A 20103-nucleotide genomic window follows, 5' to 3' on the forward strand; every position below is an offset into this window, starting at 1 on the left:
TATACAATAGCCTGACCGCTAACGACGGTGTCCATCTTCTAAACCCCAATGATTGTGTCCAGTGATTGTGTCCATCCAATTTTCATCTGATAGTCGACAGTGATTGTGTCTAGTGATTGTGTCTATTGATCGTGTCTAGTGATTGTCTTTATTGATAGTGTTTAGTGATTGTGTCAAGTGATTGTTCTAGTGATTGTGTCTAGCGATTGTGTCTATTGATCGCGTCTAGTGATTGTCTTTATTGATCGTGTTTAGTGATTGTGTCTAGTGATTGTGTCTAGTGATTGTGTACAGTGATCATGTCTATTGATCGTGTTTAGTGGATGTGTTTAGTGATTGCATCAAGTGATTGTGTCAAGTGAATGAGTCGTTTATAACTTTATTCACCAATGATTGTGTCCACCCAATCATGCCCCTCTGTTGACCGTCTATCTACACCGATAGTTGACCACCCACACTTAACTCAGGTAAATTGTGTAACAAAACAGGAGGGCAATAAAACACGTAATACATATCTTTTATCCTATCGTAAGGTACAGATGTGTATCTCTATAATCTCTCATTCCTGTAATCAAAGTTGTCTGAATGACATTATATGTAAGTACTACTCATTTCCTATGTCTATTTTAATAATTACCGATCTTATCTTAGAGAACAGAAGACGAGTTAACAGATACAAGGATGATGTTCTATCCTGGACATGGAAACCGGACATTAGCTTATGTCAATTACCTCCTGGTCATTACTCCCGGATCAATTACCCTCCCACACAAAGCTGCTAAAGGGCATACCCCCCTCCTCCTTTAAGAGATACATACGGATATGGATAGGGTTATGGATAACGAATAAGGTAAGGTTAGTGATAGTTATCATTAGGTATGGTGAAAGTTATCATTAGGGCTGGTGAGTTATCGTTAGGGTTGGTGAGTTATCATTAGGGATGGGGACAGTTATCATTAGGGATGGTGATAGTGTTCTGCAAAGGTATGTAGTTTGAGTTATTGATACGGATAGGAATAGGATAAGGGTTCCAAATATGGTGACACTGTTAGGGTTAGAGAGTTTAATAGAGATGCGGAAAAGTATAAGTTAGATGTGGGTTAGAATAGGGATAATTAAACCTGAGGTAACGATAATGTTCTAGATCCCACGAGTAGCTACTACTAAATTACCAGCAGCTGAAAGAAATTTGACTAGTGTAGTTTTGCAACAACAGGATGGTGTGGTCGAGTGGTAGAGCGTTAACTACTAGAACAAACGTCCCGAGTTCGGATCTTGTTTTGGACTCGTGACTGCAGGCCGCCCCTGAGTCCACCCAGCTCTGATAAGTACCTGACTTAAGTTAGGGGAACAAAGGCATTGTGCTGACCACACTATAGCATCATTTGGCGAGGTCATTGAAATAGATGCACTCTATTGTATACGCCTTATGTGTCTTGAGCATAAACAAGAAAATATGATGACATGATGATGACTTTACCATGTCATTGGTTATAACCAGAATAAAAGTCTAATGTTTAATTGCAATCATTGAAAGACAACACATATAATTTATTTCACATTCTTTAATGTATCCTCGTTTGTATACAATAAATTAAAGTATGTAGTTACAATGCATGATCCTCTTGTAAGTGTAGGCACAACATCTAAATACTACCATAAAAAATTCAATGAAAATGTTATACACATATTCTAATCCAGATTCTTATAGTTTGGGTAGCTAAGACACAACATGGGCTTAATAAAAGTAGTGACAAAATATAAACATGAATCTAGGATCTACATCCCAAATAGTTTGTTATTATTTAGAAATGTAAGCCTTTTCTCTAGCAGTATCAAATATTTTAAACAGTTACAATTTTACTTTAAACAGTAGCTTGCGGAGTATATGGCCAACATTAATTAAAAAGTTATTATGAACATAATTTTAAACAGATGAATATGTTGACATAGTACTGGAACTTATGTATAAAACAAGGTGAGGTAACAACAGTTAATATTTCTGAAACAAGTCAAGGGCAGCAATCGATTAAACAAATGTAGCTAAAGTAGATGTTATTTTTGTAATCATCTTTTCTAATCAGTCCGTTTATTTATTTATACATTTTTTAACCTTATGTTTTTAATACTATAAAAATACAATTTGTGATGTAGTGAGGTATTTACCGATTTTATATTAGCTTGTAGTAGATGAATATTAAGTATTGTAAAATTGAGACAAAAATCCTAACATGAACACTTTGATTTAGTTAAATGTTGCATCATATATTCTCATTTAAACAAATATAAATATTATAAGTAATAACTTTTTAAAATACTTAGCCAATGTGAAAACAGAGTATGTTAATATAGAGAGATAGACAAGTGGGGGTCTGTCCAGAAAAGTAATAAAATGCCCCAACCCTTACCCCCATACCTTCCTCGTGTTAACCTGCAGCCTTCAGTGAAAGACAACCGTTCAAAAGTATATTTACAGATAGTACAATTATACTTGAAGATTAATGAATTTTAAAAATTTGATTTTCTGGCTCAATACTATTTACATGTATATCAAAATGATTTAAAACATGAATTAACAAACTGATATTATATATGACATTATATATCACTGACATTCACACTGTCCTTGCTGTCTGCTACTGTCTGATCCTTGCTGTCTGGTACTGTCAACACTAGATCAGGTGGTGCTGTTGCTGTTACACTCTCAGTTGTGATGCTGTCGTAGGCGTCGTTAACAAAAGCAGCGTTGGTGTACTCTGCGTCGTGGGGTGTTTCGGTATACGCCGGTGGAGGATCCATCGTGGTGAAAAGACTTGAATAGGAAGGCGGGTCTAGCGAGGTGGTGAGGGAGCTACCTCCCCTGGTCCCCCTGTCTAAAGCCTGCTGTAGCGTGTACACCACCGCGGTGTTGGCGTGGGCCGCAAGATGTAGCTGTCGACTGCGGGCTTTACGTCTGCTTTTGTGCCGCTTGAGAAGACAGATGAGTAGAATGGTGACGGTGAGGATGACGGCAATCAGAGGCAGCGCTATGGACAGCGCCAATGGGAACCGGTCTTTGACGCCAGGGGAGCTTCCGGATCCACCTGTAATTAAGTTATTAATTGTAATATTAATTGTAATTAACGTGTTAATCTACACAGCGATGATACACAAGTGAAGAAAATAAAGTGAGAAACTTAAAACATTTAGTTAAATGACCAAGCATACATAATATCAATTTTTTTTTTATTCTAGTTTCCTTATCTCCTTACCTCCCTTATAATCAGGGTTTTTTTTCATCGTCTCAATAAAATTAACTTACTACCCCAACCCCCTGCTCCGCTCTTTTACAAATTAAAATATATTAGCATATTTTTACAATGTAAGATGTATGCTAGATTACATTTATTCACCCCGCTTTTGTCACAATTATACTATAGGAAAGCCTATATCTTTTTGTGCGTGATATTATTTACAGAAGCATGTTTTGATTAAAAACTAGACAAATTTTACCTCCCACACAGGATACAACTAAATAAAGTAAGGCATATTCTTATTTTTCTTTAACTAAGTTAAAGTTGAACATAAAATAGCTTAAACAATACGTTATTTATAAATAAATATTAGATCTATATTATACAGGGGCATTCAATGAGACATTGCTGACAACTACATTAAGGTTAACTTGATATTGTGTACGTGACTTGTATCTAGTACACAAATGTTCATTCAGCAACTTACCCACCCCCTCTATCAGTCAAAATTGAAAAAAATATATTAAATGTACCCCTACTTCCCACATTAGAAGAAAATAGACTGAAATTGACTTTGCTTCCGATTATCACATGTAAATGCCCCCCCCCCCCCTCCCCCCTCCATAGTATCTGCCCCATTTCGACAATACCGACAGAGCTTGAAATAGATCAGATTTTGTATTTGTATCATAGGCATGCAATTGAACGCTTAATACGTGAACCAACAAAGTAACTATAAGAATTCGTCATCGGTTTTGATTAACCGTAGTCCTAACCCTAGCACTCATTGTAACCTTAGCCCTTGTCCAAACCCTAAACTAATCCTTAATCTTCGTCCTAATCATAAACTTTACTCTAACTTTAATCCTCGTTAATTCTAACGTGATCCCTAACTCTCGTCCTAATCATAGCCCTCATCCTAACCTTAATTCTAGTTATCCCAAATTGATCCCTAACTCTCGTCCTAATCATAGCCCTCATCCTAACCCTATAATTTTTGTCATACAGACTTCTTCTTCTTCGTTCTTAATTATTAGTGTTGAAGGGGATCGAGATTTATCTGCCAGTGGGTTTGAACTCGAGACATTGTTCGAATTTATCAACCATGAGCTTTTTTGCCAACACAATTAAGCGTTACGTGTCAACTGGTTATGCGCCATTGAGGCCATTGACTCCGATTTCAGCCTGCTTTTCTTTTTGGATTTGCTTTCACAGCCTTTGTCCAACCAAGAACAAACTAGGAGTTGTCTCTCCTAGAAGAGTGGCTGTCCCCAGCTAGCGAGCCTCATCTGCCCGAGGGTTCGAACTCGAGACTTTTCGGTTTAGCAACAATGAGCTTTACCGACTCGACCACGCCGACCCTCGTCCTAATCATAGCCTTCATCCTAACCCTATAATTTATGTCATACAGACTACTTAGTTCATTATAGTTAGATAACACACCTACACAATACTTACAATCTGACACCTGTAAGTGGATGACATGGATATAATCCAGTCCGTAGCTGTCCTGACAGGTGTAGGTGGCGGCGTCGTCACAATCCACATCCGTTATGTCATGACCCAAACTGTTCGACTCTCTAGCCACCTCGACCACCGAGGTTACATCGAACAGCCTGGTCTTGTAGAGCGTCGTTCTTAGTGCCGGCACGCTCAGGGACTCACACCGGAAAGTCACGGCACTGCCTTTCTCGACAAACACGTCGCCGGTTTTTTCATTCGCTGTGAAGAGTATGATCCACGGGGACTTCTTCAGTTCTGAAAGTAAATAAAGAATCCACGCTCGAATTTCCACATGAACTATGTCCAAATGTTGTTTCGCTCGTATTTCGACATGAACTATGTCCAAATGTTGTTTCGCTCGTATTTCGACATGAACTATGTCAAAATATGGTTGTTTCGCTCGTATATCGACATGAACTATGTCAAGGTATGTCTGTTTCGCTCGTATATCGACATGAACTATGTCAAAGTATGTCTGTTTCCCTCGTATATCGACATGAACTATGTCAAAGTATGTCTGTTTCGCTCGTATATCGACATTATCTTTGTCAGAGTATGTCTGTTTCTATGTGTCTGACTAGGTTGATTTGACTACTGTTTGGTCTTAGTCTAGAGTTAGTACTAGGAAACACTTAGAACTTGGTCTTGGCGCATCTGTCTTTAAATCTACATATGCATGTTTGTGTTTACAATTTAGGCCTACATAATAAAAAAGAGATTATGAAAAATTATGTATATAACACGAATAATCTAGCAGTTGTGACAAAGACCAATAGTTGTCTATGGGACGCTTGAATGTTATTTCGATTTTTGAATTTGTTTTTTTTTTATTTACGAAAATATAACCAGATCTCTATTTAATCACAAAATCCCATTATCTTGTTATTTTTTTTAAATAAGTAACAACAAATTAAACGGCGAATAAAGCGTAGATCATATTTTACCTTGAGCTGGGCTTCTCTCCACTTCTCTGGTCTCCTGGTACTGTGAAACACTGGCGTTCAGCTCTGGTGCCATAACAACGTGCAGTTGTCGCCACGTACTGCTGGAGATGGCACCAGCGAGCACCCGTATGCCGCAGGTGGTTCTATAATTCTTTGTTAAGTTGGAGAAGCGATGAAAGTAGTCGACTTCAAGCTGGAAATTGTTTCAATTTATTAAGAACATGTTTTGAAAAATCAATTGACGTGTAATGCTTTTTATAACTAACCATAAAAATAATATCACTTAGCCAGGAATGAATTAGAGAAATCGAGACAGGTGGTCATTAATGTTAATATATATATATACTATAGTATTTGGTGGTCGGCGTGGTCGGGTTGGTATAGCTCATGGTAATCATCCCGAGTTCGAATCCCCGGACAGATGAGGCACGATAGCAACAAACCATATAAGAGGGACAACTCCAAAATCCAACAACTGATGCTAATATGGCATCACTGGGCGGATGGCCTTCCAGTAAAGGTCACCGGTCAGGGCGCAAAAGTTCCTTCAACGGTCACGTATTCGCGACCAAGGCGAGCCATCTACATTGAGGCATCTGGCTGTGGTCAAGCATGGAGAAGGGTGGGCGCCAGCAGGCGACACTTAGACACACAACTCCATGGTGCCCCTACGACCTCCTAGAGTTAAAGGATCTATACATTTTTATATTATTTTGTTATACTGATCTTTATTAGAAGTAGTGGGCTATATCCGAAATAAAGTCTTTCTTTTTCGGAATATTTTAGGTAAATCGATATGAATATCGTATGAAGGCGTCATGACATAAAACAGGTAAATAAAACATAATCATTACACGCCTACGTTATTAACATTGTTATTTATTAAACCATAATCTAAATTTTTCTCAAGTTATGGTTAAGATCATCTACCTATAATACATTTAATTCAAAACTATGGCTAATATAAAACGGTAAATGTAAAATAAACAACCCCACCACAACAAATATAAAACGGTATATATGACTACCTGTAACACCCAATCTAGAACGGCGCTAGCTGAGTTACCCACCCTACAACAAAGATATAGAACAGTAGATGCCCAGTTATCTACCCTACAACAACTAACCTGCAAAGGTGACAACAATTCAGCAACGCTGCATGTGCCTTTAGGATACACTTCAAACTGGCAGATCACGATAATCACCTGGCCAGTGGAGTCATAGGTCGCCTTGTTGCAGGTAATGCTAGTGGGTCGGGCTACAGGCCAAGACACATAGTACATTATCATTAGTTTAACGTTAAATACTAAAAACATGTATATAGATCCACTGTCCCATGAATGTGCGTATAAAAAGAGTTCACATGGGTGTGTGAATGACAACTTTACACTACATATCACTTTACACTACATTTTTATAAAATTAAATAATCTACGGCGTGTAATCGTATATCTTAAATAACGCAAATTTTAACTGCCTAACAACATTGTTTCTTCTAGACTTTTTTCTCCGGGGGGGGGGGGGGGTACTGTTAAAAGTATATATTTATTTTCTATATGAATTCCATTTCGTTCGAGGGGGTGGTAGACTTTCTTCGGGGGGGGGGGGGGAGGAGGCTTCCAGTTGTCTGGAAGAAACTCTGCTACCAAATAATTTGAGCTAACTAATCTAAAATATTGAAAAAGTAGAGATCCCCCAACATTATTATACACACACATATCACACACACCTAGATCACGTGACCTACTACCCTATTGGAGCATGCACACCTATGTTAGTTATACCTACCAACAACCTGGAGCCTAAATGTGCTGATGATATTGTTGATATGGAACTTTGGGGAGGCACAAACAAAGTATTCCATCTCTCTGGTGACGTACTTGACCGTCAGCAAGGATCGAATCAAGCTGAACCCGTCAGTTGTCCTGAATGTGCTTGCTTCCAACGCGTACTCTAATAATTAAATAAGCACAAATACAATTGGGTTTGTTAGAAGATAAAGTACCAGACTGTCTAGGTAAAGTAGAGTTCCCCTGTTGAATGAAATGCAGTGATATGAAGCGATAGTGTGGTCAGAACTTTGAATAGCCACATTTACTATCTCTAACGTGAGTCAGGTACCCATCAAAGCTGAGTGGACTCAGGGTCATCCTACGGATTTGAGTCCTGGATTCGAACTCGAGACTTGTGAGTTAGCAGGCTCTACTATCCGACCACGCCGTTCCTCTGGATTGCACACTTTTTAAAAAGGTTTAGTACATAATTTTTAAATTTGATGTATGATGTTAAAAATTGTTAATTACATTACATTTTATATCAGCGAGATATACAATAGTTTTTAAACTTATGCACATTCACATTTTTAAAGGCCTAACATATTTTGTAATCTGATATACTGAAATAAAAAAGTAAATCTCTATAAATAAATTACTTTAAAATGCTAATTGTTTTACAACGAGTTTTAGTATAAGTATTACAAACACTCACACAGAAGAACACAAGTTCTGTTAGCCTAGTGTAACCGAATTATCTAGTTGATACTATATTTGTAGCTACGCTGCACATAACATAGTCTATGCCCTGCTTAAAGCCTAAGCGAACGATTCACTATGTTAAAAAAAAAAAGAAAATCTATGTAGTACTAGCTAAGATCAATTAGCTACACAATTTCGTTTTGTATTCGGTACGAACCAAACTGTGTTACTTGCAAACACAAGCTATACGGAGTCTTCAGTAATTATATACACAGAGATAGGTATATTATCCCGACAAGCACATCATATTGCCCATATCTACGAACATACATCGAATCTACGAACTAAATACGAACTAACAGCGAATCTACTGGTAAATCGTATAGATAATATCTACTAACACATTTAGGTTCTAAAATACCTCGGATATATCAAATAGACCATATCTACGAACAAACATCGAATATACCAATATACACAGATATGCTATATATATAATATCAACAAACAAACCGCGAGGTAAATCCTATAAACCATATCTATGAGCACACATTCAATCTACAAAATGTACAGATACATGGTAGGGACCGTATTGGTATTTACGAACATACATCGAATCTACAACATCATATACTTAATATCTACAAAACACATGAAATCTACAATATCTACATAATATCATGTACGTAACATCTACAGAAACACATCAAATCTACACTATCTATATACGTATCATTTAGGAAACATCTACAGAAACACATCAAATCTACACTATCTATATACGTATCATTTAGGAAACATCTACAGAAACACATCAAATGTACACTATCTACATCCACATTGTGTATGTCATATCTACAAAAAAAACCACATTTACACTATCTATACACATGTACATATTATCTACAAATTTACATCCATTTACACTATCTATATACATCATGTACATAATATCTACAAAAACACATCCATTTACACAATCTATACACATCATGTACATACTATCTACAACAACACATCAATCTACACTATCTTCAGCCACACCCAATCATCACGTACCTGGGTAAGAAGTGTAGCAAACGTTGTTCACAACACGACATGTGCCAATCCTGGACTCCATAGAGGGACTGTTGAACCAGGCTATAGTTTGCCTACTGTCACAAGAGAAGGTAAGATTGTCCCCTTGTTCCACAATGTACACCTGGGCCTTACACAACAGAACTGAAAATAAAGATGGGTGGTTTAGTAAGTCTTGTAACACTACCTATATCAAATACAGTTCCACGTATGACATACAACGTTTGTCTCATTATCTCGGATAAACAGAACAATGATAAATGAATAACGCACGATTAACTAATTTATCTCCGCTACCTCTTCAACCGTACTGGACACCAAAGGAAACGCTAGGCATTCTTTGTGACTAAGTATATTATTTTACAATCCTAGCATTACTATAAAAACTAAATCATTGAAATCAGACAGTAAATTCACTACTTAATACTGAACAGTGAACATATCACACCACTGAGAACTCTTCATCTCATTAGGTTAAGGAAAACTTATAAAGGGTTTCAACAGTTCTTACTAATTTAACAAAGATGGGATTGAATTTAAATTAGGAAATTAAAAATTGATTACCATTGCCCTCGAACAAGGGATATAACTCCATCTTGTTTACACTAGCCAACACGTTATATAAAGGGAAGTACACTATATACCGAATATCTGCTGATATTCCCAACACGAGATGTAAGTACACAGATTACCGTTACACAGTGAATTCAAAACAATCCTTTATAAAGTTTATTAAGCGTTTTAATTTAGACTCATCAGCTAGGTTTCGTTAACCAAGAGCTTTACCAACTCAACCATGCCCGTCACCTTAACCGGAAACAGTTTGGTTAGGAGTAGAGTAGATGATATGGTTTGCTTCATACATACAATAAGACTAGGGACTTGGTTAGGGTTTTCGATATCATACTACGATTACGGTCGTGGTAAATAACGAATCCAAACCATTAAAAATCGCTTAAGTTTTCATTACATTTTAAAATTGTATTCCAGATACTCATAGATGTGCAGCATTCAAACAGCATTGACCAAAACGAACCAAGCTTCGCGAAACATACCCCCCCCCCCTAGATAAATATTTATATAATAGAAATAGACCCGTCGAAAATCTTCTGACAGTTTGGGTACAAAAGTATGAACAATCCGAACAAAAGTACGTCTGTGTAAATGAATCAGACTACATGTCTTCCGGCTTTACGTCTGCAACTCTTTATCAAACAGAAAGCTTGATCAGGGACCTTGGCTAACAATTTCACAATAATAGGGCCCTCGATAAACCGTCGCGTCGACAGGAATCCCGACAATTATTACAAGAACCTCCCGTCATACATTCAGCTTTTAATAAACATTTGTCGCCTATTAAACTCTTCCCTTGTATCAATCTGTGGCCGTACATTTAGTACTGATCATACATTAAACTCACACCATTAAGCTGATGTTAATTATCAAGCTCTTATCATTTAACTCTAAGTCAATCATTGGATTTGCATCGTTTCTAAGATCTTGACGTAAACTAACCGGTCGTAGGATGCTGCACTGTGATATACGGATGCTGTACTATGTTATATGGATGCTGCACTATGATATATGGATGCTGCACTATGATATACGGATGCTGTACAATGTTATATGGATGATGTACTATGTTATATGGATGATGTACTATGTTATATGGATGCTGCACTATGATATACGGATGCTATACTATGTTATAAGGATGCTGCACTGTGATATACGGATGCTGCACTATGATATACGGATGCTGTACTATGATATACGGATGCTGTACTATGTTATAAGGATGCTGCACTGTGATATATGGATGCTGCACTATGATATACGGATGCTGTACTATGATATACGGATGCTGTACTATGTTATAAGGATGCTGCACTGTGATATATGGATGCTGCACTATGATATACGGATGCTGTACTATGATATACGGATGCTGTACTATGTTATAAGGATGCTGCACTATGTTAAATGGATGCTGTACTATGTTATATGGATGCTGCACTATGATATATGGATGCTGTACTATGATATATGAATGCTGTACTATGCTATAAGGATGCTGCACTATGTTAAATGGATGCTATACTATGTTATATGGATGCTGCACTATGATATATGGATGCTGCACTGTGATATGGATGCTGTACTATGATATATCACATGGCCGTTGTAGAGTAGACGCCTACTGGAGTACAAGCTACTGTCTAGCATCTAGCATTAGACTCTCATGCTTGATTAAGTTTGCAATGTAAGGTGTATGTCTTCCTCTAATAAACTAGATGTTTTTTGTGTATGTGTGTGCTAAATGTGTATCTAACGGAAGTACGGAAGAAAATGTATCAAAACCATAAAAACGTCTAATCTTCACTAGTGTAACATTTGTTAAAGTTGACGTGATGACAATAAATCACGATGATGTCAACATTGTAACATCACGATGATGTTAGCATTATAACATCACGATGATGTCGATATTGCAGCATCGTGATGATGTCAACATTACAGCATCACGATGATGTCAAGATAATAACATAATGATAATGTCGATATTACAACATAAGAATGATGTCGATATTGTAACATCACGATGATCTCGATATAATAACATCAAAATGATGTCAATATTATAACATCATGATCATGTCAACATTTAAACATCACAATGATATCAACATTGTAACATCACAATGATATCAACATTGTAACATCACAATGATATCAACATTGTAACATCGCAATGTCAAAATTGTAACATCGCAATGTCAAAATTGTAACATCACAACGATGTCAACATTGTAACATCACAATGATGTCAACATTTTAACATCACAATGATGTCAACATTTTAACATCACAATGATGTCAACATTTTAACATCACAATGATGTCAACATTTTAACATCACAATGAAGTCAACATTGGAACATCACAATGATGTCAACATTTTAACATCACAATGATGTCAACATTGTAACATCACAATGATGTCAACATTGTAACATCACAACGATGTCAACATTGTAACATCACAATGATGTGAACATTGTAACATCACTCGTGTTAACACCTGGCACTGGCCATATCACGACACACATCGAATGACCCAGTTCAGGTGGTGAAGGACTTACCTAGGACCAGGACACGAAAGGACCAGGACACGGCATCCCTCATATTTCCTGATGACTGACACCAACCGGAAACGGAGCTTTTAATTGTTGGACGGTAAACACAATGTTGAGGTCAAAGGTCACTTGAAACAGCTGCTGGTGACGTTTGTATGTGTGTTGTTCGTTCACTGAGACTACACGTCCTCTGGAGATATAGAAGGAAATGTACATGTCATTTGTTAACACATAAAATGGCCGCGGTCATTATCATAAATATTATATAGAAAAAATAGTTTGATAAATATAATATTAAGTAATATATATATATATTGAAATAAATATTTAATACGAAGAATGTAAAAATTAAAATCTCTACTACCTTATAATATATCATTCAATTCTTAAACAAGCAGAAAATCATAGAAAAAAATATGGAATCCCATAAAATAGAGAAAAAACTATTATAACAATCTTAGATTTTTTTTTAAATCTGACTTCGGTGTCTAGATATATCAGTTTCTCGTGTGTTATGGGGAGAGAAGGGAGGGCGGGGAGTGGAGAAGGTTGACTTGGACTGAGATAAAAATATTATCGTCCCTGAGTGCAAACCGGTTATACTAGATTTATAACTAGATCAATGGCTGTCACTTAATCTCGTTTCTAATCCCAACGGTAAGTTTTAATTTTAGCTAATCCAAAGTGTAACAATAACAGTTATTCAGTTAACTTAAAATGTAGACTATTATCCTAAGTTTAAGACTAAATCTTAATTCGAATCCTAAGATAAGTTTAACGTTAAATCTAGATTAACCCAAGGCGTAAAAATAACATTTAATCTTAAGTTAACAGGTAATCTTGACTGAAATCCAACTTAATTTATTAATCATAAACAAAATCAAGGAGCATAGATTATTTAGTTATAAACAAACAACAAAGATTTTCACTTACGTGTATTTAAGTTATTTTAGCTGGCTACACGAGTTATCTAGCTAAAGTTAAAAACAAACGAAACAGCTTTGTACTTACGTGTATCCAAGTTATGTTAGCTGGTCAAGACGTTCGGTTGGTCGCATGAATTATTTAACAAAAGTTATAAAGAAACAACACAAATGTCTACTTACGTGTATCCAAGTTATTTTAGCTTGTCATACTTTCAACTGGTCGCATGAATTATTTAACAAAAGTTAAAAACAAACAAAACAGCTTTCTACTTACGTGTATCCAAGTTATGTTAGCTGGTCAAGACGTTCGGTTGGTCCCAGCTACACGATCATATCCTACCGTGTCAGGTCCGCCTAGTGTAGAGCAGGACTCGGCCCACATTCAGGGATATTAATAGAATAGCAGACATATCACTGAAGCCCTCCTGTCTTTGATCCAAAGTGTCGAATGATCGGACAAATAGTAGGTATGTGTAGCGTTAATCCTTGCCGTACGTGTGTCGCCCTGTGTTTGCCCGCGTTTGGCTGCCAATGTCCTTTGTCCGTGTATCGCAACTACTGGGGTAGCGGGGGGTGGGGGGGGGGGGTGGTAAGGAATGCGTGACGTTCAGGTGTCGTAGCCGCGCCTTTTGTTAAGAATTGCTTGTGTCAACACAAGTCCTACCCGGATGTTCAATAGGCGAGTTGACATGAGTAGTGGGAGGGGGGGGTAGTGGGGATGCTTATGCAATGGGGGGGGGGGGGAAGCTTAAGTTTAAGGGTGGAAAAGGGGGGTGGCTACTAATCTGGGCGATTTCTTTTTCATCCGCCTCAAACTAGGTCATGCGTGAACGTATCGAAATGTTGACAAGAAGGTGATGTGACTGTGTTGAAATGTCTTGGTCACATATACCATTTTAAATCTCCCTACCATCTAGTCATTTGACACACTTTTTTAATTAAAAAAAAAACGTTCTTTAAAAAAAAACAAATAGTGTAATACATCTACGGACAACAAATGAACCTAACGTAGCTCATCTAAATTACACCATGCTAACAATAAATTGAAGATGAAAAGCATTAGCATTGTATATTACTGATTTATTTTTTTTATTTATAATGTTAAAAAATTATATATATCTATTATTTATAAATGATGATTTTTTTTTTTTTGTAAACCGCGGATGATTACATAAAGTTCACTTATGGTTTAAAAATTGGGAGGGAACTTTGATGGCCTTAGCAAGACACCTGTGTGAGTCTGAAATTAAATAATACAAATAGCTGAATACAATATTGTTCCCCAGGTGTAGGGTTGCCAGATACCTTTTCCGAAAATACTGGACATCTTTCCATCCTTCCCTTCTCAGGTATGCCGCAAAGCAGAAGAAGGGGGGTAACAGAGTATTATTCATATACTTGTCCAGTATTTATATTTATTTTATCCTGGACAGTCTGCTCAAATACTGGACTGTCCAGTTCAAAACTGGACACCTGGCAACCCTAGACAGGTTGTTCATGAAAGACGTCACATTTTTTGAAACGACGTATCTCCTCCCTCCCCATTAAGTAGGTTTATAGTGAGTCTTTTGAAACGAAAAAAAAATAATTAAGAACCAGTATCTCATAATTAGATTTTTCTTCCTCATTATTAATTGTAATGTTGAACGGAATTTCCCTCCAACGCCATGAAGTATGACGCACCGCATACACTTGTAATGTGCTGCAGGGGCGTAGCGAGGGGGGGGGGGGGGCGGACCGCACCGGGTGACACCATTTAGGGGGGTGACACAAGGCAAAAAATAGCAAAATATATAGAGAAAAACTTGAGGGGGGGGGTGCAAATCGAAAGTTTGAGGGGGGGTGCAAATCGAAAATTCGAAAGTTTGTCCCCGGGAAGGGTTGCTACGTACGCCTATGGGGGGGGGGGGGGGTGACACCATTAAGTGCCGCACCGGGTGACACCCGACCTCGCTAGGCCACTGATGTGCTGTTAACGGCCGTTAACTCCGACTTCCGCCTGCTTTTTTTTTAGATTTGCTTCCATTGAAGAATAAAATACAAGGCAGCAGTTGTTTGATTTTGGTGATGTCACCAGCTATCGAGCCTCATCTACCCGTGGTTTCGAACTCGGAACTCTTAGGTTTGGGACGGAGTGGTCTTTCTGGGCTGCTAGAGAGCTGGACTGCTAACCCGTAAGTTCGAGTTCAAATCCGGGTTCATGTCAGTAGACCGTCCCTGAGTCCACCCAACTCTGATGGGTACCTAACTCCTGTTAGGGAAAGTAAAGGCGACTGGGCATAGTGCTGACCACACTATATCTTCATATTCCGAGGTCACAGAAACAAGTGAACTCTACTTCACTTGCCCCATAAACCGTCAGGTTTGAAAGGGAAACTTTTACTTTACTTTTATTCTTGCCACCCTACCACGGTGATTTTTGTGATTGCAGTTGTAAGTGCTAAGGGTGGGGGTGGAAGGGGGCGGGGGAGTAGGTCGCCTAAGCCAGAGGCGTAGCGAGGGCGGGGCGGGGGATGAAGACCAAATCGGGTTACATCATTTAGAGGGGGGGGGTGACACAAGAGGAAAAACTGCAACATGTACAGAAGTAAAAGGCCTTGGTGCCAGTTCCATTAAGTTAAATGGTCTTTTAAGTACACATTGACAAGTATTACTAGAGAGTGGAAGTGACACCATGACGTAAACGTACTAACTATAGAGAAAACAATGCTACATCCAAATAAATTATTAAATTTCATCTTTAAAAAAAGGATAGGTGGAGGTGGCTGAAATATTGGTCAAAAGATTCAACAAGTGTTGGTAAGATGAACAGTCAATGTAAGTCATCGATACTAAGTCAGCTGTTGGGAATGTGAACAAACCGTCAATGGAAGCTAACGAGAATAAGTAAAGTTTTGAAAGATGAACAAACCGTATATGGAAGCCACCGAGAATAAGTGCCAAAGGTGTTTGAGAGGCCCATTAATTATTTTTAAAACCGTACACGGTGTATTTAAAATTAAATTGTTATAAAAACCCGACTGTTTGGTTGTTGTTTTCGGTTTTTAGTTTTTTATTATTTAAAAAAAAATCGAATTTTATCCATGTCAACAATATGAAGGCAAAATCTTGTCAACTCAGTGGCCTCCATTAGGTTCGACTAAAAGCGTTAGCTAAGTGAAGGAAAAAAAATACTTACAGATCCTGATGAAGCATAACCATTCGGCATCAAACCACGTGGTTGTTGGTTTTCCTGTAGTTCGTTGTCTCGGTGTAGCGGATTGTGTAGGTCATGATGGCTCAGCGTTACGCGTCTGGTCAATGTAACGTGGCCGCTACCTGACAGTTGGCTCAAGGTTGTTTGTTGGCCGAATGTCATTTGGCCCGTGTGAGACAGTTGACTAAATTCCAGCTCGTGGGTCATCGTTACCGTCTGTGAGGAGTGGCAAGGTTGAAGCGTAGAAGGCCAACTCTGGCCTTGTTGAGTCTGAAGGCCTTGTTGAGTCTGAAGGCCTTGTTGAGTCTGAAGGCCTTGTTGAGTCTGAAGGCCTTGTTGAGTCTGAAGGCCTTGTTGAGTCTGAAGGCCTTGTTGAGTCTGAAGGCCTTGTTGAGTCTGAAGGCCTTGATGAGTCTGAAGGCCTTGTTGAGTCTGAAGGCCTTGTTGAGCCTGAAGGCCTTGTTGAGTCTGAAGGCCTTGTTGAGTCTGAAGGCCTTGTTGAGCCTGAAAGCCTTGGTGAGTCTGAAAGCCTTGTTGAGTCTGAAGGCCTTGTTGAGTCTGAAGGCCTTGTTGAGTCTGAAGGCCTTGGTGAGTCTGAAAGCCTTGTTGAGTGTTCTGGCTCATCGACTGTAGGTGCGGATTCAACATAACACGGCTGGCCGCTATAGGGTTGCGGCTTAAGTCCAGTGCCTTGCGGCTCATCCACTCGTCTCCTGGATTAATAAATAGCTGTTGGCGGCTAAGTGTCAGGAGCTGGCGACTTTGACGGGTCAGTGGCTGGTTTTCTCCATGTTGGGCATCGTGTAGTGCTGACTGCAGTTTGATGTGGCTTTTCAACTGGAGGGGGCGCGGGATCATGGCCAGGAGGCGGGGGTCGATGTTTGTATTCAGAGGGTGGGGGTCGATGTTTGCCTGTAGAGGGTGGGGGTCGATTTTTGACTGTAGGTGGGGGTTGACTTGGGTAGGTTTATAACTTAGTCTTAAAGTAGGAAGTTTGTGGTTTCGTTTCGAAGAAAGGAGGTGGTGGTGGCTTTTTAAGGACCTAAGGCTACGGATCATGGATTGGAGGTGAGGGTGGTGTTTTAGGGAGAGGGGGTGGTGAATGCGTTTAAACGCTTCGGGTTGGGGGGTCAATGAAATAAGGCGGGGGCGGGGTTTCATCGGAAGTTGGTTGTGATGCCGTTTTAATGACATGTGGGGGTGATGGACACATGCCAGATGGTGATGGGAAGACAATAAATAATAATGACTGAGTTCCACACGGTACAGGTTTAAGAGGAGGTTTTTGGTTGACCACGGCTGTAGGTGGGTGTTCATAGCTAGGTGGTGGTGGCTGTAGGTTTGGTGCCTGAAACTCTTTTGCAGGTGGTAATGATTTTTCTCAGTCGGTCGATGGATCAAAGCTGGATGGAGATGATTCCTGCTAAGGGTTAAATGATGATGACTTGTATAAATGTGGTGTCTGCTTAGCATAAGGTGGTGGTACACCCTTCTCATTGTAAGGTGGCTACGCAGACCTAGGCTGATTTGCCCTTTACTTTTAATGATGTGACGTCTGGCGATGGACAGGTGATGGTGATGAGGATTAAGCTGCCTGTGTTGATTGTTTAGAATGCGATGAATGCTGTGGCTGCTTGTTGTCTTGATAGGCGAGTGAGCCACAACTTCAATGTTGTTCTCGTCCATCTTGCTGTCTTGTGGAATTTCAGACATGACGCTGCAGAAGTGAAATGGGGTTTGTATGTATGTTTGTATGTATGTATGTTTTTATTTTTGTATAAAAAAAAAAGAAATCACTTGTTTGTTGTGGGGACGAGGTGGTCCTATGGCAGCGATTGAGAATTATAAACCTGAAAACCATGAGCTCGGACCCATCATGTCTAAATTCCATCTTAAAATATACCCAAAAAGGTTATCCTCACTCTTTGAATTTTAATTCAATTTCATTCGACATTTTCATCCACCCAGCTATGATGGGTACCTGACTAAAGTTTGGGGAAGTAAAGGCGACTGGGTACAGTCCATATGACAACGTTGAGCCCACCCAGCTATGATGGGTACCTGACTAAAGTTTGGGAAAGTAAAGTCGACTGGGCATAGATAGTCCATAGGACATCTACGAGCCCATCCATAGAAATTTAGGGGAAATAAAATTAATAAAACTTAAAAACAGACTCTATATACCTTAACACTTCAGGATGGAGTAACCAATGATGTGTTTAGGTATACACAGTATAACTAAATAACAGTCGTACCTTGATCGTATAGCGCTGGCACTGTAAACGGACGATTTTTCGAACCCACTTGGCTTTGGTCGTCACATCAAAGTGTTGTCAAGAAACATCCTTGACAACAATACGCACCACAAGTCACGTCACATCGTTCACTAATGGTGCTGATGCGTGCATTACCTGACAACCAGGCGCGCTTTGGATATTTGAGTTGCTGTGCGTATGAGAAGAGAAAGCCTGGGTTGATTTAGGGATATTTCTGCCGTTAGAATAGTTTAGTGAACATGTTATTACTACTTGCTTATGATTTTGTTGCTTTTATTTTTTAAGCAATACCATTGTTTGCTGGACGAGGTGGTCGAATGGTTGAGCTAACCACTGCTAAACCGAAAGTCACGAGTTCGGATCCCGAGCTTGAGTCTGTAGGACGTCCCTATGTCTACTCAGCTCTGGTGAGTGCGTGAATTACGTGAGATAAACAAAGACGACTGGGTGGAATTCTGACCAGACTATTCCCACGAATGTCTAGGTCATTGAAATAAGTTAAATCTACGTGATAAGTCTTCCAAAGACTCAATTCCAACATTATAATGTAATGTGTATGCGCATTATGATAAGATGAATAATTTCTGAAGTGATTTACTTTTTTATGTTTAGCAAAGTTAAGCAATTTGTATCAACATACAGTGAACATATTTGCTAACATACTAAGCAGAAAAAAGACTAGAAGTATCAAGCGCATAACACACTAGCTAGAAGTATGAACCATACAACACGATAGCTAGACTTATGAAGTAGACATCACACTAGCTAGACGTTTGAAGTAGACACCACACTAGCTAGACGTATCCAACACACCACACTAGCTAGACGTCTACTACACAACACACTAGCTAGATGTATACAGCACACCATACTAGCTAGACGTATACTACACAACACACTAGATAGACGTATACAACACACCACACTAGCTAGATGTATACAGCACACCATACTAGCTAGACGTATACTACACAACACACTAGATAGACGTATACAACACACCACACTAGCTAGATGTATACAACACACCACACTAGCTAGATGTATACAGCACACCATACTAGCTAGACGTATACTACACAACACACTAGCTAGATGTATCCAACACACCACACTAGCTAGACGTATGAAGTAGACACCACACTAGCTAGACGTATGAAGTAGACACCACACTAGCTAGACGTATGAAGTAGACACCACACTAGCTAGACGTATGAAGTAGACACCACACTAGCTAGACGTATGAAGTAGACACCACACTAGCTAGACGTATACAACACACCACACTAGCTAGACGTATGAAGTAGACACCACACTAGCTAGACGTATCCAACACA

The 20103-nt window shown here is 38.9% G+C and overlaps 2 protein-coding genes across 5 annotated transcripts; both read right to left on the reverse strand.

The window, feature by feature from the left end:
* Window positions 1-1565: 1565 nt before the first annotated feature.
* LOC131934849 (uncharacterized) lies at window positions 1566-13826 on the reverse strand. 3 transcript variants are annotated; one of them, XM_059290990.1, is made up of 8 exons: window positions 13569-13826; window positions 12375-12558; window positions 9214-9375; window positions 7469-7633; window positions 6808-6938; window positions 5681-5873; window positions 4692-4991; window positions 1566-3083 (listed from the first exon to the last, which is right to left on the reverse strand). In XM_059290990.1, exons 2-8 carry the CDS (start codon window positions 12415-12417, stop codon window positions 2599-2601), a joined length of 1479 nt encoding a protein of 492 aa, XP_059146973.1. In that variant the 5' UTR covers window positions 12418-12558; window positions 13569-13826; the 3' UTR covers window positions 1566-2598. The 3 variants fall into 3 exon arrangements, with proteins under 3 accessions (XP_059146973.1, XP_059146974.1, XP_059146975.1); XM_059290991.1 differs by lacking the exon at window positions 13569-13826 and adding an exon at window positions 13380-13519; XM_059290992.1 differs by lacking the exon at window positions 13569-13826 and adding an exon at window positions 12733-13142.
* Window positions 13827-14374: 548 nt separating this feature from the next.
* LOC131934847 (uncharacterized) lies at window positions 14375-18862 on the reverse strand. 2 transcript variants are annotated; one of them, XM_059290987.1, is made up of 3 exons: window positions 18746-18862; window positions 16473-18207; window positions 14375-14534 (listed from the first exon to the last, which is right to left on the reverse strand). In XM_059290987.1, the coding sequence occupies exons 2-3, from the start codon at window positions 18201-18203 to the stop codon at window positions 14484-14486; spliced, it is 1782 nt and encodes a 593-aa protein (XP_059146970.1). In that variant the 5' UTR covers window positions 18204-18207; window positions 18746-18862; the 3' UTR covers window positions 14375-14483. The 2 variants fall into 2 exon arrangements, with proteins under 2 accessions (XP_059146970.1, XP_059146972.1); XM_059290989.1 differs by having other exon boundaries at window positions 18675-18862.
* Window positions 18863-20103: the final 1241 nt, after the last annotated feature.

Source organism: Physella acuta, unplaced genomic scaffold (assembly GCF_028476545.2).
Source record: "Physella acuta isolate Inbredline_101_S28 unplaced genomic scaffold, ASM2847654v3 ptg000118l, whole genome shotgun sequence".
NCBI classification, from domain to species: domain Eukaryota; kingdom Metazoa; phylum Mollusca; class Gastropoda; family Physidae; genus Physella; species Physella acuta.